The 25,419-nt window shown below is 56.7% G+C and overlaps 1 protein-coding gene across 1 annotated transcript in view; it reads left to right on the plus strand.

The window, feature by feature from the left end:
- Positions 1 to 25,419, plus strand: part of SPTBN2 (spectrin beta, non-erythrocytic 2) — a 54,343-nt gene that overhangs the window by 22,334 nt on the left and 6,590 nt on the right. Inside the window, exons 3-22 of the mRNA XM_004713706.2 lie at positions 731 to 882; positions 1,292 to 1,465; positions 2,878 to 2,969; positions 4,321 to 4,401; positions 4,565 to 4,680; positions 6,220 to 6,332; positions 6,466 to 6,653; positions 8,444 to 8,561; positions 9,209 to 9,367; positions 9,687 to 9,989; positions 11,048 to 11,201; positions 11,364 to 12,234; positions 13,934 to 14,071; positions 16,587 to 17,343; positions 17,814 to 18,016; positions 18,308 to 18,398; positions 18,653 to 18,799; positions 19,871 to 20,134; positions 24,589 to 24,813; positions 25,075 to 25,164. Of these exons, the coding sequence (XP_004713763.1) occupies positions 731 to 882; positions 1,292 to 1,465; positions 2,878 to 2,969; positions 4,321 to 4,401; positions 4,565 to 4,680; positions 6,220 to 6,332; positions 6,466 to 6,653; positions 8,444 to 8,561; positions 9,209 to 9,367; positions 9,687 to 9,989; positions 11,048 to 11,201; positions 11,364 to 12,234; positions 13,934 to 14,071; positions 16,587 to 17,343; positions 17,814 to 18,016; positions 18,308 to 18,398; positions 18,653 to 18,799; positions 19,871 to 20,134; positions 24,589 to 24,813; positions 25,075 to 25,164 (4,436 nt within the window). The remainder of the gene's footprint in view (positions 1 to 730; positions 883 to 1,291; positions 1,466 to 2,877; positions 2,970 to 4,320; positions 4,402 to 4,564; positions 4,681 to 6,219; positions 6,333 to 6,465; positions 6,654 to 8,443; positions 8,562 to 9,208; positions 9,368 to 9,686; positions 9,990 to 11,047; positions 11,202 to 11,363; positions 12,235 to 13,933; positions 14,072 to 16,586; positions 17,344 to 17,813; positions 18,017 to 18,307; positions 18,399 to 18,652; positions 18,800 to 19,870; positions 20,135 to 24,588; positions 24,814 to 25,074; positions 25,165 to 25,419) is intronic.

The following is a 25,419-nucleotide window of genomic DNA, read 5'->3' on the forward strand; positions in this document are numbered from 1 at the left end:
GCACCCAGCTGCTGACGGGAAGGTCAACAGTTTGAACACAGGTGTGGCAGCCTGCTTCTGTAAGGATTCCAACCTTGGAAACCCCGGGGTGGGGGCTGCTGTAGCCTGTCTTAAAGGGTCACCGTGGGTGGGAATCGACGGATGGGGGCTTTGGTTTGGGCTTCAGGAGCGTCTCTTAGCCGCCCCTGGAGGCTGGCAGCCTCTATAATGCCCAGTCCCTCTAATGAGCCGGTGGAAGGCCTACTGCTGTAATTACAATCCCACACTCCGCCCCCTGGCCACCACCGAAAGGCCAGCCCTGGGCCACTCTCGGTCTTTGCTCGACGTTCACTTGCTCAATCCCCAGGGAGCTGCTTTGTGCCAGGCCATCAGTGGGATGTCCCTATCATGTTTCCCCCTCCCACCCCCCAAACTTCATCACCTCACCTGGTCAGCACAGCAACTGGGTAAAGTGGAAAGCATTGTGTCCATTTTACAGATGAGGACATTGAGCCCTGGCCGGCCCCATTCCAGCCCCAGAGCCCTTTCTCCGCAACCCACTGCCCGCATCATCTCACCCCACATCCTCCGAGCTTGTCTCCCACATCCCTCTTCCTTCTGATGTCCATTTCCCAGCATCCCTCGCCATCATCATCATCTTCTGACTTGGGGGCTGTTCCACCGTGGGCTGGCATGTGGGGGCGCAGCACTGGCCTGGAAGGACAGGCGTGACCCCAGACTGCCACCACAGATGAACGTGAAGCCGTGCAGAAGAAAACCTTTACCAAGTGGGTGAACTCGCACCTGGCCCGGGTGACCTGCCGCGTGGGGGACCTGTACAGCGACCTCCGGGATGGACGCAACCTTCTCCGGCTGCTGGAGGTGCTCTCGGGAGAGACGCTGGTGAGCCGCCATCGAGGTCCCGTCCCCACCCCCGCTCCCCAGCGGGGGCGGCTGAGAAGGAGCGCTGAGGGCAGGCGGGGGCGGGTAGTCGCCCATGGAGAGCCGGGGGAAGAGCAGTGTTTCCTTCCCCTCGGAGGGTGGCTTCCTCTGAGCGGCTTTGCTGCCAGGATTAGCCAGGAGGGTGGCTTCTCGGGGACAAGAACAGTGGCCCCATTGAAAGCATTTCTTTTTCCCACCCACTCCTGGTGCAGTTAATTCTCTTGGGAATCTTAATCTGCCCCTAGACCCTCAGCATTGACTCCCTGGCCCTGGGCTTCACCGCCCTGGGGGCTGTGTCCTGGGTTCCAGAGGTGGAGCCTGCCGAGGAAAGGGGGGGGGCCCCATCACTCCAAGTCCCCTGTGTCCACAGCCCAAGCCCACCAAGGGCCGCATGCGCATCCACTGCCTGGAGAACGTGGACAAGGCGCTGCAGTTCCTGAAGGAGCAGCGGGTGCACCTGGAGAACATGGGCTCCCACGACATCGTGGACGGGAACCACCGCCTCACCCTCGGGCTAGTCTGGACCATCATCCTCCGGTTCCAGGTACGCGAGAGCGGTGTTGGTGCTCAGAGCACGGCCCTCCCACACTGGACTCCGGCCCACCACGCTGTGGGGGTCAGCTGCTGTCACGTGGGCTCTGACTGAGCGTGACCCCACACACTGCAGAATAAAACTCTGCCTGGGCCTGTGCCAACCGCACCGTCACTGCGGTGACTGAACCCAGTGTGGCAGCCACCGTGTCCATCCACCCGGTCAAGGGGCTTCCTCTTTTCCACTGGCCTTCCATGATGCCCTTCCCTGTGTCACCTTAGCTAGGTCTAGTATGGCAGTTCTCAACCTGTGGGTCGTGACCCTTTTGTGAGGGGTGGGGTCGAACAACCCTTTCACAGGGGTCGCCCGATTCATCACAATAGCAAAATAACAGTGATAAAGTAGCAATCAAAATAATTTTATGGTTGGCGGGAGGTCGCCACCATATGAGGAAGGTTGAGAACCACTGGTCAGGAACCTCCAAAAGCCATTCTCATGGCTGCCCTTGCTGCAACGTCCCGACAGGGGCCAGTGGGCGGAGGAGCAAGATCAGTAGACTTGCCTTCCTGAGCAGGTGGAGGGGCCAGCTGAGTTGTGGCTGACCTCAAGTCCCCACTTCCCTGTGGCCTGAGCTGTGTGCGAGCATGTACCATGGGGCAGGCCGCTCCTGTGGGGCTTTTGAAAACTGCTTCCCCAACAAAGAGTTCGAGAAGGACCGCGTCAGTGGGCCTACCCTCAGTTGCACCTCTGCTGCCTTGGACGCTGCTTCTCAAAAACTCATGCCCGTGAGTCGATACTGACTCATAGCAACCCTGTAGGGCAGGGTAGAACAGCCCTGCTGGGTTTCTGAGACTGATTCTTTACTGGAGAAGAAAGTTCTGTCTGCTCCCGAGGAGCGGCTGGTGATTTCAATCCATTGACCTTGTGGATCGCGGCCCAACACATAACCACAACACCAACCGCTGAACTCCACTAATCCCCCCCAGGAGGAGAGCAGTTATCTAACTCCTCCTTATCTCCCGAAGGCACCAGGGGATACGCTGAGTCGGACTAGAACTGTGCCCCCCTAGTTTTCTTTTTTTGGGCCCCCCTAGTTTTCAATAACCATCTCAACAGAAGATCACCAGGTCCTGTGGGGTGGGCTCACACCTGACGGCTGCCTGCGTCACCCAGGGACTGCTCTTAGGTGCCGTTGACTTGATTCTGACATACAGCGGCCCCGGGACAGAGTAGTTTCTCTGTTGCCCCGTTGGGTTTCTCAGCAGTCTTCTCAAAAGCATGGTCATCCAGGTCTTTCTTTCTCAGAGCCTCTGGGTAGGTTCTACCCGGATACTTGCCTTGAGTCTGGTACCATTGGGTCCCTGGTTCTGCCAGGAGCACCTGCCCCAGGAGTGAGGGCCGGCCTGCCTGCCTTCCTTCCTTAGATCCAAGACATCAGTGTGGAAACAGAAGACAATAAGGAGAAGAAGTCTGCCAAGGACGCGCTGCTGCTGTGGTGCCAGATGAAGACTGCGGGGTGAGACCCCAGGGGTTGGTGGTGAGGAGGGATGGCCTGACCAGGACCCGCTGCTGGGAACCAGCCTTGAGTCTGTGTCAGGCCCATTGGGCACCGCTAGTCTATTCTCACTCAACACAACCCATACAGCAGGGTCATGGGGCCTCCTGGATTTCCTTGGCTGCAACCTTTTTGTTTATTTGTTTGTTACATTTTTATTGGCACCTGTGTTAGTTCTGGTAGACTTAATTCATAAGCATGCATATATGTATAAGGAAGAGCTTTATCTACAGGAACAATTGAATATTGAGAAAACAGCCAGTCCATAGCAAGTCTCTAAGTTCAATATTAGCCCATATGTGGAATACTAGTCCATAAATTCCTCTTTAGACTCATGCAATGATACCGAATGCAGGAAGATCACAGGCCAGTGGGTGGGAGGTCTTGTGGATCCAGTGGTGGTAGAAGCGCTGGCAGGGGACTCCATGTGGCTCCTCCAGCTCCCAGGGCGTGGGCTCTATCAGCGTAGCTCCATGTGTCTTGTCCAGTAGAGCATCTCTCGGAGTGAGTCCACGCTCTGCCTCCAGGGAGCTATTTAATTCCTTAGCGCCTCTAAATGAGGTCATCAGACGGCTGAACGCCATCCCTTCACTCAGACGCCTCTCAGTTTGACAACAGATGATATAACTAACACAGCACCTGATCCACATATCATACAGTTCAATAGTTGGTTCGTTCCATCTTATCAAGAAGAATTGTACTATCATTACACAATCAATGTTAGAACATCACACACACCCCAACCACCGTGGTTAAATCACCTTTAAAAATGAGTTGTGATATCACCATCAATTCCACCCCCCACCCCCAGCTGTAATCTTCACAAACGCTAATCACCAGGTCTGTCTTCCGTGGAGCCTCTGAGTGGGTTTGAACTGCCAGCCAGTCAGCAGCTCCAGGCAGGGCTCCTTGAGACCCCAGGCTGGGTCTGCCCTCTGCTGTTGTTAGCCAGCCTCACGGCCCCCCACCCACCGCGGGACCAAATGCTGCTCTTCGCCCTGTGTCCTCCCTGTGATGGGTTTGTGTTTGGATGATTGTGACCCTTTAGAACAGTGATTCCCAACCTGTGGGTCTCGACCCCTTCAGGGGTCGAACGACCCTTTCACAGGGGTCGCCCGATTCATAACAGTAGCAAAACGACAGTGATGAAGTAGCAATGAAAAGAATTTTAGGACTAGGGGTCGCAGCACGAGGAAGGTTGAGGACCGCTGCTCTGGGGCTGGTGCTTGAGCACTGAGCCACCAGGGCCCCTCCACCCCACAGCCCTCCTGGCTCAGCTCTCTGCTCAGACCTGCCTCCTCTCTGTGTGTAGGTATCCCAACGTGAACGTGCACAACTTCACCACCAGCTGGAGAGACGGGCTGGCCTTCAATGCCATCGTTCACAAACACAGGTGAGAAGGCGGGCTCAGCAAAGGCCTCCGGAGGCACCAGGGTGGAGGGTGGGGGTGGGGGTGTCTGGTTCTGGACACCACTGATGGGGGATCAGGATGGCCCTGGATGTCCTGTCCCTTGGAGGATACCACATGCTTGGGGTCCCTTCTCTCCTCCCGGCAGGCCAGACCTGCTGGATTTCGAGTCCCTGAAGAAGTGCAACGCCCATTACAACCTGCAAAATGCTTTCAACCTGGCCGAGAAGGAGCTGGGGCTCACCAAGCTGCTGGACCCAGAAGGTGGGGGCGCCGAGCTGGATAGAGTGGGGTTGGTGAGCACCAGTACCCAGGTGCTCAGCCACTAGTCGCTCCTTGAGAGAAAGAAGTGGCCCTGGGCCTCTGTGAGATGGACAGTCTTGGAAGCCCCAGAGGGAGTCCTACTCTATGAATCGGAATCAATGAGACAGCAGTAGGTTTGGATGGGTTTGTGTTTTTTTGTGGGGGGAGGGTGTTGCATAGACAATACGTAGATTAGTGGTGGACAGGGGCATAAATGACTGTTGATCGGTACAGTGCTTCCCTTTGGAATGATGAAAAGACCCTGGAATCAGGCAGTGGAGGTGGTTACACAACCTTATGAAGACCCTAAAATCCACCGATTTGTACGCTGCGATGGTGAATCGTGTGAACTCTTTGAAATGATCAGAGGAAGGTAGAACTGCTATGAGACCCGGAAGGAGCCGTGGGACAGGGAGCGGACCCGTGTGGCCGAGGACAGCCGCCTGGCCTCTCCATGGCTGTTTCTCTGTCTCTAAAACATGGAGAGCCATGACCTGGTCTCCAGGGGGCCCTATTTAGTCTAGGGTTTAGACTTAAGCTCCATGACCTTTAAGGTAAGGCCTCATGGTCCACCGGCCCTGCCAATGGGCTCCGGAGGTGCTGACCCATCGCCAATGATGTCAGCAGTGCAGAGTGAGCTCTGATTTGGCACCTGGCCCCCCCTTAAGCCCTTCAGTCCTCCCAGCAGCCCTTTGCAATCAGCAGTTATCGCTGACAGTTGACAGTTCCCCGCCCAGGGACTCTTGTCAAAACCAAAAAACCAAACTTGATGCCATGACACCCATTCTGACTCTTAACAACTCTACAGGCAGAGTAGAGTTGCCCCACCTGTGGGTTTCTGAGACTGTAACTCTACGGGAGAAGAAAGCACTGTCTTTTCTCCCGAGGAGGTGGCAATGGTTTCAAACTGCTGACCTTGCAGTTAGCAGCCCAGTGCCTCACCACTGTGCCACCAGGACGCTGGCTTAATGAAGAGCATCCAGGGATGTCAAGTCCTAGTCTGTCCTGTTGGCGGGTGAGAGGGGTGGGTGGGGAGGACTGGAGTGTAAGGTCATTGAGCCCTTGGGCCCACAGCTGGCTTCTAGGTTGAGATTGGAAACAGCCCTGGCCGAGACCGGAGAGGTCTGGGCTTGCAGGTTCCATGGGTTTAGCTCAGCTGATGACCCTGAACCTGCTAACTTCTCAGGCAGCTCTCCAGCCTGGAAGTCCACAGTTCACACTCAAGAGGGAATGGAATCTTGCCTTTCCTCCCCAAACAGCTGGCCCTCATCTCCCCCATGAGCCCTGGGTAGGATTTCCTGGGCGTCTGGGTTTATGTGCTGCCCAGCGAGCCCTTCCCTTGCCTAGCGAGGGACTTGCCCGTAGCCTTTTCGTCTGGCTGATGCAATAGTTGTTCAGCTGTGATGAGGCCCTGGGAAGCAGGTTGGGGTAAGTGGACCCCACTGCAGGTGTACCTCCAGGGGGAACAGGCTTCTAACCTGAGGGGGGGCCTTCCCGCAGACGTGAATGTGGACCAGCCGGATGAGAAATCCATCATCACCTATGTGGCCACATACTACCACTACTTCTCCAAGATGAAGGCCTTGGCCGTGGAAGGGAAAAGAATCGGCAAGGTACTCTGCACCTGAAGGCGCTCGGCGTCGGGGCCCCAGGAGGCCTGGCCCAAGGGTCTTCCCTTTGAGCTTACCGGTGGGGCAGTGGAACTAACCACAGGAGGCAGCTTTCTCAGTGGGCCCCGTCCGGCAGGTGCTGGACCATGCCCTGGAGGCAGAGCGGCTGGTGGAGAAGTACGAGTCTCTGGCTTCGGAGCTGCTGCAGTGGATTGAGCAGACCATCGTGACCCTCAATGACCGGCAGCTGGCCAACTCCCTGAGCGGCGTCCAGAACCAACTGCAGTCCTTCAACTCCTACCGCACCGTGGAGAAGCCGCCCAAGTACGTCCCTTCCAGACCCCACCCTGCGGGCCGTGCCTGCCCAGAACTGGGCTCCCCCAAATCCCTCTAAAACACCCCAAACTCGCTGCCAGGCAGTCCATTCTGACTCGTAGTGACCCCGTAGGGCGGGGCAGGACTGCCTCTGAGGGGTTCCCGAGACTAAATCTTTCTGGGCGTGGAGTCTCATCTTTCTCCTGCAGAACGGCTGGTGGTTTCAAACTGTTAGCAGCCCAGCACGTAACCCATTTACCTCTAGGGCTTCCACAAAACAAAGCCTCAATCCGGGCGGCCTTTCAGGAGGACGTGTGTGCTGGTCTGTCTGGGCAGGGCAGGGTCCTTCCCCCTGGCTGAAGATGCCACAAGTGGTTCCAAAATACTGCCTTGTTTCCGTATAGCTTTTTACTTGGGGTAGAAACAGAAAGAGTGAAGCGTGCATCCATTCAGCGATGTCTACTCGTAGATTTAGTGACACTTTAATGTCACTCCTCTCACGGTTTGCACTCCGTTCTTTGGCGACTTCTACGCTGCGTAGTCACCATGGGCGATTTGGTCCTCTAGTTTTAACATCTTCTAAGCGAGCACACTACTCGAGGGAGTCCTTCCTTATTAAAGGAGCAAAACTGTTGTCTAGCCTAACCGTGGCGTCGGATAGTTAGGGCGAAAGGTTTCAGGAATATCTCAGGGCAATAGATGTGTGGGTTCCTCCCGTCTCAGTGGGCCCAGGAAGTCTGGAATCTTCAGAAATTTGAAGTACTTTCCCACAATCTCCTCCCTGCTGATCCAGATTCAGCTAGCCTATCTCTGATCAAACGGTTCTCCTGGCCTCAGGTCAGAAGAGACGTGGCCTGGCTTGTGGAAGCAGCGTCCTGTGGCCTCGATGGCTGGAGTGGGTGCAGTCCTCACAGATAGGTGGCCGGTGGTGGCGTGTCTCACAGCCCATTTGCAGCCGATGGCTAGGTGGGATAGGATCCGATAGGCCCGCCACTTCTGGCGACCCAGCAGTACAGGTTGGGTAGCTTGCATGTTGCACATGCCTTCGCTATTACTGTCTTAGCGATGAGCAGGTTTCGTGAAGTCTGGCTCACTGGTCGGCAGCTCAAACCACATGCTGGCACTGCTGGCATTGCCTTTTTCCTCTCAGTGAGCTTTCTCGGTATCAAAAGCCCACGAATCCAGGAAACCTCTGTGTATGTACATTCCAGGGAGTGATTTGATGTCTGCCGCTCGACCCAGACCGTCTGTGCTGGGCGTGGAACAAAGATGGAGCCAACAGAAGGTTGTCCGAGGACACACAAGTCACTGTGTGGCCAGGGGAAAGAGTGTCCATGAAATGTACTTGTGACCATGAGGAGGTCTTTGTGGTATAATGAGCGAGAAAGCCGGTTAGAGAGGTGCTTTGTGGGCCGCAGAGGACAGTGCGAGCATCCCGGGCTTATCTGCCTGCGTCCCTGTCCTGGCTCTGCCTGGTAGCAGTTGCAACCCTTGGGCACAGTTTGAACCTCGAGGTGCCTCAATTTTCTCAGCTGAAAAGTGGGCGCGAAGGGAGGGACCATGGAGAGCGGTGAGAATGGCACGCAGGGGCCCCACGTGGGTGTGATCGGATCCCCGGGGACTTGAAGGACAAAGAAAGGTGCCCGCAGCCTGGGCTTTGGTCCTGGTGACTGTCGAGTGGTTGGGGGGCTGTGTGCTCTTTTCTCCCTGGCTAGACAAGGGTGTGAATCGCTTCTCTGCGAAGCCATTCGGGTTGGGAAAGGGCCTTGACTCTGGCGCCGCCTGGCTTCCTCCCTCAGGTTCACAGAGAAAGGGAACCTGGAGGTGCTTCTCTTCACCATCCAGAGCAAGCTGCGGGCCAACAACCAGAAGGTGTACACGCCCCGGGAGGGCCGGCTCATCTCCGACATCAACAAGGTCTGCCCCCTGCTGTCCGTCCTCCCTCCCTCGCCACGCTTCTCGTGGGTGCCGGTAGCTGTCACCTAGTCACCCACACATACCACTCACAGTGACCACACAAAACAATGCCCAGCCCTGCCCCATCTTCCCATCTCTTGCTACACAGAGAGTTTCATTGACTGGGCTTTGGAAGTGGGCACCAAGCCTTTCTTCCTTGTCTCTCTCAGTCCAGAAGCCTGTGCAGCACTGGGGCAACACTGCAGGCCCCTCTGCCTGCAATAAGGGGTGGTGGCTGGGAATCGAACCTGAATCTCCAGCCGAGGGGAGAAGAGCACTCTCCTGCCGAGCCAAACTCATCACCAGATCCCTAACTGGAGACCCCAACTTTTTCTAGTTATTGTCACACATCCTAAGACGGAAATGAAAATTGGGGTCGCCCGCCAGGCTGCCAGCGTCACACTCCAAAGGGTTTCCATGTTCCCTCCCCGTGCATGTTCATAAACACACCCCGTAGTCATGCATGGCTTCCTGGCTCTCATGGCGCCACCCCTGGGGTCTCAGGAGTCTGCCCGACCACATTCCCCAGACCCACTAGACCGAGTTTCTGTGGGACAGCTTTGCCACGCAGGCCTGCCCTGAGCCCTGACCCCGTCCCTGCCCTGCAGGCCTGGGAGCGGCTCGAGAAGGCGGAGCATGAGCGGGAGCTTGCCCTGCGCACGGAGCTGATCCGCCAGGAGAAGCTGGAGCAGCTGGCTGCTCGCTTCGACCGAAAGGCGGCCATGCGCGAGACCTGGCTCAGCGAGAACCAGCGCCTCGTGTCCCAGGTACAGGGCGGGGACTGAGGGGTGTCCAGGTGGGCGGGAGAAACTGGAAGGGACCCTGGAAGACAGCCCCACCGGGTGGGGTCCGTGCAGTGAGATACATACATACCAAGATAAGGAATCTTGAGATGGTGAAATCCAGGGCCCTGAGGCTGGAGCAGGAGGAGGGGTTATTGAGACCCATGGGGTGGCCTGGCGGGACCAGAGAAGAGAGAACAGGAACCTAAGGGGCACCTGCAGCAGGTGCTCTCTGGCGACCAAAAGGGTGAGCACGGGGGCTGTGCCTCAATCCCCAAGACTGTGCTCCCTGCCACTGCCCCAGGACAACTTTGGGCTGGAGCTGGCGGCGGTGGAGGCCGCGGTGCGGAAGCACGAGGCCATCGAGACCGACATCGTGGCCTACAGCGGCCGGGTGCAGGCGGTGGACGCCGTGGCCGCGGAGCTGGCCGCAGAGCACTACCACGACATCAAGCGCATCGCGGCGCGGCAGCACAACGTGGCGCGGCTCTGGGACTTCCTGCGGCAGATGGTGGCCGCCCGGCGCGGCCGGCTGCTCGTCAACCTGGAGCTGCAGAAGGTGCTTCAGGACCTGCTGTACCTGATGGACTGGACAGAGGAGATGAGGGTACGGAGCGCGGGCACAGGGCGGGGGCATGGGGGCCACAACAGACAGGCCCCTGCCCCGGCGGGGTGCACTCTAGTGGAAGGAGGCTTAAGCCCATGCCATCGGTCCATCCTCCCCTGGAGACCTCACAGGACAGAGTTGAACTGTCCCGTAGGGTTTCTAAGGCTGTAGACCACCACCCTCTCTACCTGAGGGCAGCTGCTGGCTTCAAACGACTGGCTTTTCTGTTCGCAGCCCAGTGCGGGCTTCCCCGCTGCACCACCGGGGACCCTCGTGGGGCTCTAACCCAGAGGCCCAGGTCCGTTCCAGCACATAGCAACCCTGTAGGACCCAGGGCTCTCGTCTCTCTGGCCACATATGCCATAGCTTTCCCCCTCGGAGCAGCTGGTGGTTCTGAAGAGCAGCCAAGCACTTCCTCTCGGTGCCACCGGGGCTCTTTGGAGACCCCTGAGGGCTTATCAATACACACGACAGCGGTGGCGACAAAGGCTCAGAGATCCCTGGGCACGGCCACGTGACGGGCTGGTCTGAGAGCGCCTCTCTTGAGAGGATGTGGTTTATGCTGAGACCAGGAATGGCCGGCAACATCATACCAAGGATTGAGGCGGGGGTGGACAAAGAGAAAGCGTACCAGAAGGGAGGAGCAGCTAGGCAGAGACCCTAGGATTGTCCAAGTGTGGCCAGCCAGTGGGCAGAGGTGTGTGGAGGGGTAGGGCGGGGGAGGGATGAGAGAAAGGGCAGTAGTCAGTTTCCTTGGCGCCTAAGAGGCCGCGTTGAGAGTTCAGTTCCCATCCAATCAGGACCCACTGGCTGACTTCAGGACGCTTTGAAAATGAAGGCGATTCCGGCAACATTTTTGGAAGGTCACTTTGTGTGGTCACCGCCGAGGGTCCAGGAGCAGGGTTTAGGAAGAAAACCATTCCCAGGGAAGGGACATGAGGACAGGGAGGCCGGGGTGCCCCGACAGATGCAGCGGGAGCAGATGGGCGCACCTGGAACCGCCCAGGCACTCGGAGTGAGGTCAGCACACCGGTGTGACTTGGCCACGTGTCCCGCAGGGCCGGCTACAGTCACAGGACCTGGGCAAGCACCTGGCCGGGGTCGAGGACCTGCTGCAGCTGCACGAGCTGGTGGAAGCCGACATCGCCGTGCAGGCCGAGCGGGTGCGGGCCGTCAGTGCCTCTGCGCTGCGCTTCTGCGACCCGGAGAAAGGTGAGCGTCCCTGGAGGGTGACCTGAGGGTGGGGGCTGGGGGGTGATGGAGCTAGACCAGGGTGGAGGTGGAGGTGGAAGGGGTTCCCTAATGAGAGTGGAGGCTGGGGGGGGACAGCGAGGAGCTCGGGGCAGTGCTCCAGCCCAGGCGTGGTCTTTCCAGAATACAAGCCGTGTGACCCTCAGCTGGTGTCAGAGCGGGTGGCCGCCCTGGAGCAGAGCTACGAGGCGCTGTGCGAGCTGGCAGCTGCCCGGCGCGCCCGGCTGGAGGAGTCCCGGCGCCTCTGGCGCTTCCTCTGGGAGGTGGGGGAGACCGAGGCCTGGGTGCGGGAGCAGCAGCACCTCCTGGCCTCCGCGGACACGGGCCGAGACCTGACCGGCGTCCTGCGCCTGCTCAACAAGCACACGGCCCTGCGGGACGAGATGAGTGGCCGCCTGGGTCCCCTGAAGCTCACGCTGGAACAGGGCCAGCAGCTCGTGGCGGAGGGCCACCCCGGGGCCGGGCAGGCAGCTGCCCGCGCCTCAGAGCTCCAAGCGCAGTGGGAGCGGCTAGAGGCCCTGGCGGAGGAGCGGGCCCAGCGGCTGGCCCAGGCCGCCAGCCTCTACCAGTTCCAGGCCGACGCCAACGACATGGAGGCCTGGCTGGTGGACGCGCTGCGCCTGGTGTCCAGCCCCGAGCTGGGGCACGACGAGTTCTCCACGCAGGCCCTGGCCAGACAGCACCGGGGCCTGGAGGAGGAGATCCGAGGCCACCGGCCCACCCTGGAGGCCCTGCGGGAACAGGCTGCAGCCCTTCCTCCAGCCCTGAGCTGTGCCCCGGAGGTGCAGGGCCGGGTGCCCACCCTGGAGTGGCAGTATGAGGAGCTGCAGGCCCGGGCCGGGGAGCGGGCACGGGCCCTGGAGGCGGCCCTGGCGCTCTACACCATGCTCAGCGAGGCCGGGGCCTGCGGGCTCTGGGTGGAGGAGAAGGAGCAGTGGCTTAACGGGCTGGCCCTGCCCGAGCGCCTGGAAGACCTGGAGGTGTTGCAACAAAGGTAGGACGCCGGCGGTGGGCTCCCACCACAACTGCAGGGGGCGGGAGGGCGGGGGAGGATGCACCCCAAACCACCAGCTCTGGCCACCGCCCTTGAGCCCTCATGGTCGTCGGGTCTGGGTCTCAGAAGCCTCCAATGGTGCAAAGGTCAACACGCTTGGCTACTGACCCAAAGGTTAGAGGTTGGAGTCCGCCAGGGGCAGCTCGGAAGAAAGGCCTGGCCATCCGCTTCTGACCACACAGCCACTGAAAACCGTCTGCGGCATGGTTCTTTCTGGCCGGCAGGCGGGGTGGACTCGCAGGCAGCTGGCAGCGGATGTGTTTGAATGGAACGCGTTCAGCATGTGCAAAAGTGAGCGAGTTAGGCCGAACAACAACAAAAGCAGACCTGCTTCCATCCAGCCTGATTGAAACTCTTAACATCGTGACGGGCGCCGACAGCCTCGTCTATCCTCCTGAGGCTCCCTCATGGCCATCGAGTCAGTGCTGACCCACAGCGACCTTGTAGGACAGGGTAGAACTGCCCCCGGGGGTCCCGAGACTGGCGCTCTCCACAGAAGTAGAAGGCCTTGTCTGTTTTCTCTGGAGCAGCTGGTGTTTCGGACCACTGACCTTGTGGTGACCTTGTGGTGAACAGCCCGGTGCATCGCTCTGCGCCACCACGGCTTCTCAGTGAGGCTAGTGGGTTTGGATCGCTGCTCCGAGGGAGAAAGAGGAGGCTTTCGACTCCTGTAAAGATAGACCGTGTTGGAAACCCACAGGGGCAGTCCTACCGTGTCCCGTGAGTCGGAATCCACCCAACGGCAGTGGGTTTTTTAGGCAGAGATGCTGGTTCTAAGCCCACTGCCGATGAGTTGATCCCAACTCCAGGTGCCCAAATGGACTTTCGTGGAGCTGCCTAGTAAGGCTGCCACCTGCTCGTAAGAACGTTCTGTCCAACTGGGCAGCCCACCTGAGCCCCCTCTTGTGAAATACGGAACAAAACGAACATCTAGACATCTGCCACATGGGCCTCTCGTCAGACTGTCCCCTGTGATTGTCGAAAGGGTTTCCTTCCTTTCCAAGACGGCCTGTCACTGGGTCAGCAACTACAGCCCTCGGGCCAACTCCCGCCTACTGCCCGTTTCTGTGAAGAAAGTTTTATTGGAACGTGGCCATGCTCATGTATGTCGTAGAGTGTCCAGGACGGCTTTTACTCCACAACAGCCAGGCTGACCCGTCGAGCCTGCGGGACCATCAGGCCCTGCAAACGCCTGAAGTACACGTTTGCTGACCCTTTACAGAGAGGTCTACAGACCTCTGTCCAAAGTCCATTGTGAATGAGTCCCCGGGAGAAGCTAGACTTCGCATCGGTATCCTTTCAGCACTTTTCTGGTTAATCACCTTATTCCTTGACACTTACTGGTAGGATGGGACCCAGGTAACAATTAAGGGTTAAGTCCCAGGAGGGATCAGAGATAGTGGAGCCCTGCACCTGGGATGAACTTGACCTGTTGGGGCAGGTGTTCTTGGCCTTGGACTCTCTCTTCCTGAGCAACTCTCAAAGTGGACTTCAGAGCCCTGTGCAGGGGGGTGGGCCACAGAGACCAGGACTGCAGACAGAGTCCTGTAACTCAGTCTTGTGTGGAAGTAGCAGCATTCTCTTGGGTGTCCGGGCAGCCGCGCCACACCACGCAGGCCCACCTTTTCTCCCTCATCAGGTTCGAGACCCTGGAGCCGGAGATGAACGCGCTCGCCGTGCGGATCAGCACCGTGAATGACATTGCAGAGCAGCTGCTGCGGGCCAGCCCCCCGAGCAGGGAGAGCATTGTGGACACCCAGAAGCAGCTCAACCACAGGTAGGGCTGGGGAGCGGAGACGAGCCTACGCGGGCCGGGAGGGCAACCAGGCGTTTTGTAGGGCCTGGAAGGGCAACTGAACATGTCAAAGGAAGCCCGTTTTGGCGGGAGGCAAAGGGATGAAAGAGACAGAAGGAGTGGGTGGGGGGTGGGAGGGGGCAGTGTTGGGAGGGGTGTATCTAAGAGGCTGGCATTCTAGACAGTAGAAACGGAGTTAAGAAGGCAAGGAGTGGGCAGCGAATGGCCTCTGGCCTACATTAAAAAAATTTTTTTTTAAACTAAAACCCCAAACACTATGAAGTCTGCTGCACACACGGGGTTGCCTTGAATTGTCATCTCCTCAGTGGCAATTGACCACCACCCCCATCGTCCACACTGACAGTAAGAGACTCAGCTCCACATGAGCTCTTAGCCTCAAACGACAGCCTCCACTGAGCTTTTCAGCAATGCTGGTGTTCACCTTATGTGTAAGTCTGAGTAGACTAAAGAAACAAACCCAGGTAGACTCATGTGTAAGATAACTTTATATGAAAGAGCAATTGTACATTAAGAAAACATCCCAGCCCAGTCCAGATCAAGTCCTGAAGTCCGATACGACCCCACAGGTCCAGTACCAGTCTGTAAATTCCTCTTCTGATTCATGCAACACAGGCAATGATGCTAAGTGCAGGAAGATCACAGGCCAGTGGATGGAAAGTCTTGTGGATCCAGTGGTGGTGGAAGCACCTTAATGGTGGTGTGGGTCTCCACGTGGCTCCTCTGGCGCCAGGGCTCTGGCTCCATCAGCGTAACTCCACGTGGCTTGTCAACAGGAATGTCTCTTGGGGAGTGACTGAGTGTCCTACCTCCAGTGAACCATTTATCTCTTTAGAGCCTCCAAATGAGGTCATCAAGCTGCGACCTGATTGACAGGGTAAACTCCACCCCTTCACTCTTAATAGTCTCTAGTTGACAACAGATCATGTAACTACCACACCTCACTAGTGATTCCCTTACTATGGTGAAGGCAATGTCCAGCTGACTAGCCGGTAGGTTCATAGGTTACATAAGAAACACCTTCTAAGCTTCTCATTGCTTCTGCACCTTTCGTTTATTTCCATTTTCTCTTCCGGGCCCCTCTTACCCTTGGATCTTTGCATTCAGGCAAATGCTGACCATTTCCTAGAGATGATTGTTTCGGTGTAGTTTTCTGCACCAGCCTATTATTTCGCTGAATGGTGACCTCCAGATGTGATTTCAGTGCATAGTGAAAGCAGCGCTTAGCCAGTGTGGCCTATTTTAAGAATCTGCGGGGGGGAATCATTCAGTCTAAGCACCGTGGGTCAGCAAACCCAGATCCCAGAGGCCCCCCACTCTGCAAGCCAGCCTCTTGCACAAAAGCACTCAGCTTTACTTGCTCTCGGGTTGGGAAGCCCATCCCTGTTTCAGTCTGGCCCCTGGTTCTGCTGCTGCTCCTCTGATGGAATAGTTGTCACCTGGATCCAGGAGGTTCTGTACACAGGGCTTTTGGGTCCAGAGGACATGCTCCACTTCTGGCTTTTGATGTTAATGAGATCTCCCCCCACCGCTCCCAACAAGAGCCTTGGTGGTGTAGTGGTTACGTGTTGAGCTGTGATCCACATGGTCAGCAGTTTGAAACCACCCGCGGCTCCCGGGGAAAAGATAGAGCTTCTTACTCCCATAAACAGCCTCGGAGTCGGCATTGACTCGATGGCAGTGAGTTTGGAGTTGTTGCTGCTTCTCAGGGGGGTGCTTTTAGACCCTGATGCCACACCCGGGAAGCCGCCTCTTAATGGCTCACAGGTGGACCCTATCAGTATCTTCCCCCACCTTCTTACCCGACCCATGCCGGGTAGAGGTCATTTGGTGAGAGTCAGAGACTTGGGCTGGAAGAAGCACGCTCCGTAGTTGACTGCCCCTGCACGGGGACTCAGCCCGGACACTTGTCTGCTGATTTCCGTGGGAGTGCACTCGGGACAAGAGCCAGAAGGTAGAAGCTACTCAAGTATCTGTCACCCTGCAAACAGATCAGCCTGAGTGAACCCAGAAAACACGTGAGGTGAAGGGAGGCTGACACACAGGCCCATGTAGTCACGATGCAGTTCTACGTATGGTTCCAAATGGAAACATCCTTCGAGCAGAGCCGTGGTTTCAGGGGCTGGGAAGGGAGAATGGGGAGTGACAGAGCACATCTTTGTGACGATGGCGTGTCCTGGAACTTGGTGGTAGCACAGCCTCAGGCATGTGCTACATGCCATTGGGCAGGGGAGGGAGGGAAGATGTGACAATGACTTGCCAAAACTGACGTGGGGAAGAAATTGGCATCTCGACCAGTCATATGCACTGCAGAATGTTAACATAGTGGGTTCATGTTCTGTGCATGCTGCCACAGTTTCAAAAAAGAAGAGGGTGTGTCGAATACAGCAAGGGGGAGAGAAGTCAGAAAGCGCTCTCAAGGGGGCCTGGCTGGGCGTACGGAAGCGGAGCCATTCCGTGCCCTTCCCCCCATCCTCAGGTGGCAGCAGTTTCGGTCCCTGGCCGATGGCAAGAAGGCAGCACTGACGTCAGCCCTGAGCATCCAGAACTACCATTTGGAGTGCACGGAGACCCAGGCCTGGATGCGAGAAAAGACCAAGGTCATCGAGTCCACCCAGGGCCTGGGCAATGACCTGGCTGGAGTGCTGGCGCTGCAGCGTAAGCTGGCTGGCACCGAGCGGGACCTGGAAGCTATTGCCGCCCGGGTGGACGAGCTGACTCGAGAGGCAAATGCCCTGGCCACCGGCCATCCAGCCCAAGCCCCCGCCATCCATGCCCGCCTCGGAGAGGTGCAAGCCGGCTGGGAGGACCTGAGGGCCACCATGCGGCGTCGGGAGGAGTCTCTGGGCGAGGCGCGGCGACTGCAGGACTTCCTGCGCAGCTTGGACGATTTCCAGGCCTGGTTGGGCCGCACGCAGACTGCCGTGGCCTCTGAAGAAGGGCCAGCCACCCTGCCCGAAGCAGAGGCCCTCCTGGCCCAGCACGCAGCCCTGCGGGGAGAGGTGGAGCGGGCCCAGAGCGAGTACAGCCGGCTGCGGGCCTTGGGTGAGGAGGTGACCCGGGACCAGGCCGATCCCCAGTGCCTCTTCCTACGGCAGCGACTGGAAGCCCTGGGGACCGGCTGGGAGGAGCTGGGCCGCATGTGGGAGAGCCGACAAGGCCGCCTGGCCCAGGCCCACGGCTTCCAGGGGTTCCTGCGTGACGCCCGCCAGGCTGAGGGCGTGCTCAGCAGCCAGGTGAGAGCCCGGAGATGGGGACCAATTCCCCTCCAGGAAGAAGAGGGGAACCGAATCCAGGTCCACCTTGACATAAATAGGAGAGTGATGGACCAGGCGGGGGTTCTGCTCAAGGGGGTAGAGTCTTTGGCGGAACAGAATGCCCAAGGAGAACACGTTAGAAAGCCCCAGGAATGAGAGGAAGGGGGGGATAAAGAGGTTGACAAAATTGACTTAGATAGAAGGAGGAATCCTGGCTAGTCACGTCACGACTGAAACAAAAATAGGAGCCCCAGCCAGCTCCCTTATAACTTTCTGAGACTTGTGCCTAGCAGTCAGGCTACCAGAGCCAGCCACCCTCCCTGCCCCTTTTCCAAGCGGCCTCTGCCACACGGATGCGCCCTCTGGGGAGCTCCTTCCTGAGCCGCTCTCCTCCCGCAAGGCTGACTTGTGCTTCCAGAAGGGAACTAAACAGCTCCCCTCCCGCCCAGGAATACGTGCTCTCTCACACGGAGATGCCGGGGACGCTGCAGGCTGCAGACGCGGCCATCAAAAAGCTGGAGGACTTCATGAGCACCATGGACGCCCACGGGGAGCGGATCCACGGGCTCCTGGAGGCCGGGCGCCAGCTGGTGTCTGGGGGCAACATCCACGCCGAGAAGATCCAAGAGAAGGCCGGCTCCATCGAGAGGAGGTATGGTGAGAACAGCGGGCAAGCCCTCGCAAGCAGGAGGGCCTCAGACAGACTGCTGGGTGGGAAGGAGGGCGGGCAGAAGACCCGTGTGGTTGGCGATGGACACCTTCCCCCAAGGCACGCTCCATCCACAGTGGGGGCTAGACCCTGGAATCGGGCTCTTGGGGGACCCTGTAGGGCTCGGGAGGTGGGCTCCCTACCGTGGGAGGTTGAAGACCTCCGGTGTTGGTTAGAGGCTCATAACCCTTCTGCAGCCAGTTGGAGGGTTCTCACCACGGGCTGTCTTCACAGACATCAGAAGAACCAGGAAGCCGCCCAGCAGCTTCTGGGCCGCCTGCGGGACAATCGAGAGCAGCAGCACTTCTTACAGGATTGTCAGGAGGTGAGGCCCCACCCGCGTCAGTGCTGCCAAGCCAGCCCTTTGCCCACAGTGCCACCCCTCTGAGGCCAGATCAGGCCAGCGAGGCGTTGCCGAGCATACGAGCACCCTTCTTGGCTTCTTCCCACGTGTCCACCATCACCACCCAGCTTTCCCACTTCTCCCAGATCGCCCTCAAGACACCCCCACCCCCCCACCCTTCTCCTCCCTCTGACATGCTCTCTGTGTCCTCTGCCTCCTGCTTCCTGCCGGTCCAGCTGAAGCTCTGGATTGACGAGAAGATGCTGACCGCCCAGGACGTGTCCTATGACGAGGCCCGCAACCTGCACACCAAGTGGCAGAAGCACCAGGCCTTCATGGCCGAGCTGGCGGCTAACAAGGACTGGCTGGACAAAGTGGACAAGGTGAGGGGTGCAACGAGGGCATGGGACGGGGGGCGGAGGGGGCTTCTTCCAGGTAGGGTCCTGGAGTCATTGATTGTGTGGCCTCTAGTGCCACAGTCCAAGGGGACAGACGTCTCAGGTCTGTGGGACAATAGGCTCTAGTTCTTCGAGAAAATCCACATCTCTCAGGGACTAAGCTACAGCTTGGGTGAACACAGACACCGTTCCCGGTTCAAAGCAGGACAACAACCTTCAGAAAAAGTCTGTCAGAGGCCTATTAGTCCGTCCTGAATCTGCACGACCATGCGGTTTATGCTTCAGCAATCCGGCTCTGATGTCGGAGCACAAAAGCTGCCTTACTCACTGCCACCGGGTTGTTTCCTGCCTCATAGCGACCCTTCAGGACAGGGTGGAACTGCCCCTGAAGGATTCTGAGGCTGTCACTCTGTATGGGAGTAGAAAGCCTCATCTTTCTCCCTCCGAGCTGTTGGTTTCGAACTGCTGACCTTGTGGTTAGCAGCCCATCGAGGTCCCCACTACATCCCCAGGGCCCCCGACAGCAATCGAAGATGACACACAAACAAATGAGCTTGGCTGTGTGCCAATAAAACTTTATTGACAAAAAAAAAAACGGGCAGGGGCCTGGGTTCCGCCCCCAGGCCCTAGTGTGGAATTCCCTGGCTGTTATTGAGATGAGGTTTGAGCTAGACCTGGCCGGGGGAGCTGGGTTCAGGTCAGCGATGAAGTGGGACAGTTTAGAAGGGACTGTGAAGAGAGAGTGGTGATGAGAACACACGGGACTTGGAATAATTGCCCTCACTTAGATCCCTGAGGAGCCCTGGTGGGGTAGTGGTTACACATTCGGCCGGGATCTGCATGGTCAGCAGTTGGAAACCACCAGGGTGAAAGATGGGGCTTTCTACTCCTGGAAACAGTTAACAGTCTCGGAAACTCAAGGGGGCTTTAAAAGTCATCAGCTTTGACTCCCTGGCAGTAAACTTAGTTTGGGGGGTGGGGGCCCCTGGGCCAATGTCAGGCTATCGAGTTTGGGGGTTTCTAATTCTGCATGTGCTCCTTTCTCCTGCTGCCCAGGAAGGGCGGGAGCTGAGCCTGGAGAAGCCCGAGCTGAAGGCCCTGGTGGCGGAGAAGCTGGAGGACCTGCACCGGCGCTGGGACGAGCTGGAGACCACCACCCAGGCCAAGGCCCGCAGCCTCTTTGATGCCAACCGAGCCGAGCTCTTTGCCCAGAGCTGCTCTGCCCTGGACAGCTGGATGGAGAGCCTGCAGGCCCAGCTGCGCTCTGACGACCATGGCAGGGACCTCACCAGCGTCAACATTCTGCTCAAGAAGCAGCAGGTGTGTGTCGTAGGCCTGTGACGGGGGTAGCGGGGAGCCGAGGGAGGAGGGCGAGGGAGGAGGGAGCAGTGGCTCTTGAGACGGCAGTTAGTATCTTTACTGGTGTGTCCCAAGGGACAGCTGCTCCCAGTATTTAAAATGCCAGAAGAGCCACACGTGCTGGAAAGGTTCCAGTGGAGCCTCCAGAATGACAGTGAAAACCGCCGAATAGCAGCGGAACTTTGTCTGACATGGTACCAGCAGAGGGAGGAGTCCCTCAGGTTGGGAGACACTCAGCGTAAGACTGGGGAAGAGACTTGACCTTTAAGATGTTGGCAGAGTAAAGCTTTCAGGTCCTTCCTCTGCGGGTGGGACACAATGCAGAAAGAAGAAAACGGCTGCAAGCATCCGTCAGTAATTGGAATGTGGAACGGACGAAGTATGAACCTCGGAAAACTGACATTGTCAGAAATCAAATAGAGCACTTGATGATCAATAGCTGAGGCACTTGCAAGCCGGAACAGACCGGAATACCAAAATGTTGAGTCAGACAATGCGTAGCATACTGTGGCAGGAATGGCCGAGTGAAGGAGTAGCATTGCATTCATCGTCACAAAGAACATTTCAAGGTCTCTGCTGTTTACATGAATAGCAATGAGTACAAGGAGGAAGAAGATGTTCTAGAATTGAATGTGGCGATTATCATACAAGTCTTTTTAATGTGATTGAATTCTTGAATTGTGTAACGTGGACGAAGGGTTAATAAAGCTGTCTTTTAAAAATCGTAACCAAAAGGCAGCCCTGTCAGTTGCTAGAAGACTAGCCACATGCCTACAAGGGAAGCCAGTTCATAGGACTGTCATTTCATTTTTACACACCAACCACTCCTGCCAAGATGAAGGAATTAGAGATTCTAACCAGATTCCACCATCTGAAATTGATCACACTTGGAATTGAGGAGTCCCGGGGGCGCCGTTTCTTACACGTTGGGATGCCAGCCACAGGATGCATTGGCGCTTACGGTGATGGAAATGTGAGCGTTGGAAACAGGAGGATGCTGATAGGATGTCGTGATAAAAATCTGGCGAGTTGGAGTCCGTGGTGGAATTTTGCGAGATCAACAACTTGTCGCAACTTCCACAACAACTATAACCACGGACCTCGCTGAAAGCCAAGCATCAAATGGACTACATCTGTGGAAAGTTGACAGAGAAGCTCAGTGTCATCAGTCAGACAAGGCCAAGCCTGGGCCCCCTGCAGAATAGAGCACTCGTTGCTCACCTGTCAGTTCAAGGTGAAGGTGAGGGAAATTAACTTCCTGTGAGTCAAGTCCAACATTGAGTATATTCCACCCAAATTTAGAGACCATCTCCAGGATGAATCTGATGCTCTGAACACCAATTACTAAAGACCAACCGATGTCTGGGATCACATCAAAGATACCATATGTGTAGAATGCAAGCGGTCATTATAAAGACAGGAAAGACCAAACTAAGTAGCAGACGAGACTGAAATAGCTTCTTGAATGAGACGTAGCTAAAGCAATGAAAAGATGGAGTAAAAGAAGACTTCGAAGGAAGCTTGAAATAGAAGTAAAGCTTGATAAGGAAATGTCCAAAAGTCTGAAATTCAAAAACCAAAAGGGAAGAGCATGCTTCGCATTTCTCAGGTTGGAAAACTCAGGCCGACCATTGCCGTATGGAAGATTCTGAGACAAAACACAGAAAGACGCAGGAAGCAGCAAAAGAAGATGGGAGGGACACACAGTCGCTCTACCAAGATGAGTTGGCCCGTGTTTAACCATTTCTGGAGATACCGTGGCCGGAGAACCAATGGTTTTGAAGGAGGACGTTCAAGCTGCACTGAAAATAACGGTGAAAAAACGAGGCTCCAAGAATTCATCGAATACAAGTTGAGAGGTTTCAACAAATGAATACAGTACTAGACGTGCCCACTTGCTTATGCCCGGAAATGTAGAAAACCAACCTGGCCCCCCGACGGGAACTCGGCGCCATGGAGTCAGTGCCGTCTCAGAGCAGAGCAGGACTTCCCCAGGTGGCTTCGAGGCTGTCAGTCCTTCCAGAGGCAGAGTGTCCCATCTGTCTCCCGTGGGATGGCTGGCAAGCTTGATCTTCCACTTGGCCACCCAGTACTTAACTCCCTGTGCCGCCAGGGCTCCTAATTCCCACATTGTGTTTCATCACCTTTTTATTCTGGAGTGAGCACAAATATGGACGAGATCCAGCAGGTCATCTAACAAAACATAGAAATTACCAAAAAAGTGTCATTAATATCACACACAAGTAAAATTTTGCTGAAGATGATTCAAAAGCAATTGCAGCGGGTACACTGCCAGGGAGCTGCCAGAAATTCAAAGCAGATTCAGAAGAGGATGTTGGATGAGGATTTTCTTGCTGATAATAGATCTATCTATTTGGCTGAAAGCAGAGAATGCAAAGAAAGCATGTTTCCCTGTATTCTGTTGACTACGCAAAGGCATTTGACTGTGTGCATCCTAACAAATGATGCATAGCATTGTGAGGAGTTGCAGTTCCACAGCACGCACTTGCGCCCCTGCAAAACATGTACACAGAGCACGTGGCTGGTAGCAGCCATTCCAGCAGAACAAGGGAGAAACTGTGGTTTAAAGTCCGGGAAGGTGTGTGTCAAGTTGTATCCTTTCACCGTACTTGTTCACTCTGTGCTGAGCAAATAAGCTGAGAAGCTGGACGAAGATCTTCGAAGAAGAGGGTGGTGTCAGGATTGAAGGACGACCCCTTAACAGCTCACAAAATGTAGACAACCCAGCCGTGCCTGTAGAAAGCCAAGACCTCTTGAAGGACTTGCTGAGAGATCAAAGATTTCAGTATGAGGTCCACTTCCACGTTGACATAGATACAAATCACAGCATCGTGGAATAAAACATGGACATCAAGGAGTTCGTTTATTTTACTCGCATCCAGAATCGACATTCACCAAAGCAGCAGTCCGGAAATCAATCAGTGTGTTGCGCTGGGCAAATATGCCGCGGAAAACATCTTGAAAGTGTGAAAAAGCAGAACTTTTGAGAACTGCAGCGTGCCCGGCCTGAGCCGGGGTATTTTCAATTGCTTCATCTGTACAGAAGCTGGACAAAGAATGGCTGCCTTCTGAGTCACGGTGTGGGCCGCCAGAGAAACGTGTCTGTGCCGTGAGCTGTCCAGCCATCATGCTCCTTGAAGCAAGGATGACAAGACCGCCCAGACGGGTCCTCAGGAGGGTCCAGTCCCTGGAGGAGAACCTCAGGCTGGGGGAGGAAGGAAGCCCTCCAGGAGATGCTGCAACAACGGGCTGGAAGCGCAGTAGCAGCGATCGCGAGGCTGGCGAGGAGTGGGCGGTGTTTGGCTCTGTGTGTGTAGGGTCACAATGAGTGAGGACACCCACAGCCCGAGTTAGAATTGACCTCACAGCTGCAGCATTGGATAGTAAAAAGTCAGAAGAAAGATTACATCAAAGGATTTGTGAAACTCTGAAGCAGGGGTCAACCCACTTTTGCTGTAAATTCCAGGTAGTAAACATCTTGGGCTTATTGGGGGGGTGGGGGGGGCGTCACTATCGTCGTCATGTGAAAGCAGCCGTCAGTGATACCAAAGTGGGTGGATATGGGGGCTTCACCGTGAAGCTCAACACACAAGCACCGGCACTGGCATTCTTACGTGAGAGAATGGGCAGTAAAGCTTGATTTACAAAAATATTTTTGGCCCAAATAAAATTTGATTAGCAAAAGTAGGCCTTCGGCTGGTTGTCAGCTCCTGCTCTGAAAGACAACAACCACAGGGAGCAGCTACTGCCTCAGGGCTGAGGGAAGGCCACCGGGCAAGAAGCCGCTTGGAAGATGCTCTATGCCCACCTGAAGGCAGGCAGGGCAGAGGGCTGATGGTGGGTCTGGAGCTGGCGAGCCAGAGCTGGCAGGCAGCAAATATCTGCCTAGTGCCAGCAAACGTTGCTGGAGGCGGTGGCAGCTCCAGGAACCAGAAGGAAAGGCATGCTGTCGCTCCATCGCCCTCTGCTGACGAGACCTAGCGCCGCACCAGCCGGTGGAGGAGAAACGTGTACCCGGACAAAGGAGGGTAGATCTGGAATTGGGGGTAATGAATGGACAACTAGCGTGGTCGGCAGTTTGAAACTGCCAGCCACTCCGTGGGAGAAAGATGGGACTTTCTATTCCTGGAAAGAGTGACAGTCTCAGAATTCCATGTGAGCAGTTCTACCATGTCCTATAGGGCCACCAGGAGTTGGATCAACTGGATGGCAGTGAGAGGCTGGGTGGAACATGGGACCCTGCATTATTAACAACATGCCCCCCTGAGCTGCTTACGTAGAGCTCTGGGCTGCGAGGGGATGAGATCCTGTGGGATGAGGTGGTTACCCTTGGAGATCAGGAATCCAGATCTATGAGCGTGGAGCTAACCCACCCCCCCACCCTGGGCTGGCAGATGCTGGAACGGGAGATGGCGGTACGAGAGAAGGAGGTGGAGGCAATCCAGACCCAGGCGAAAGCCCTGGCACAGGAAGACCGCGGTGCAGGGGAGGTGGAGAGGACCTCTCGGGCTGTGGAGGAGAAGTTCAGGTCCCTGTGCCAGCCGATGAAGGAGCGCTGCCAGCACCTGCAGGCCTCTCGCGAGCAGCACCAGTTCCACCGGGACGTGGAGGATGAGATTGTGAGTGGTGGGGCCCTGGGCCCTGGGAGCAGGCGGGGCCTTCATTCCAGGCTTGGTCCCTGGATAGTATTCTGTGCCCACCTGCCTCTCGGGAGATCGGGGCGCACCCTCTGCTTCCTTTTCCCTGAACCAACCAGGGCTGGTCCTTGCACACTCACCAGCAGCCCCCAGAAAGCCTCCCCTAGGTGCCCCACCCTCCCAGCCAACCCTTAGCACCCACCTGATCATCTGGACCTCCCCGGCCCCTCCTTCCTCCCTCAGCTGTGGGTGACGGAGCGGCTCCCCATGGCCAGCTCCAGGGAGCACGGCAAGGACCTGCCCAGTGTCCAGCTGCTCATGAAGAAAAACCAGGTGAGACGCGAAGGCCAACGGCCAGGCCCCCCACCCCAGCAGACTCGGGGGGTTGTTCTTTTTGCACCAGGCCGGGGTTTCTCAGGTCTCACCCAGATGCTGTGTTCAGCCCTAGATGTCAGTGCTTCTCCTCGGGAGGGTGGGCTCCCTGGGCAGGGGCAAGGGGGTTAGTCCCATTCCCGGGCCGGAAGGGAAGAGGCCTCAGGATGTGGGAGGGGAAGGAAGGTGCAGAAGGGCTTGATCAAGGCCAAGTGG

The sequence above is a fragment of the Echinops telfairi genome, unplaced genomic scaffold (assembly GCF_000313985.2).
Source record: "Echinops telfairi isolate 266 unplaced genomic scaffold, ASM31398v2 ScPeMD7_7417;HRSCAF=8455, whole genome shotgun sequence".
NCBI lineage: Eukaryota > Metazoa > Chordata > Mammalia > Afrosoricida > Tenrecidae > Echinops > Echinops telfairi.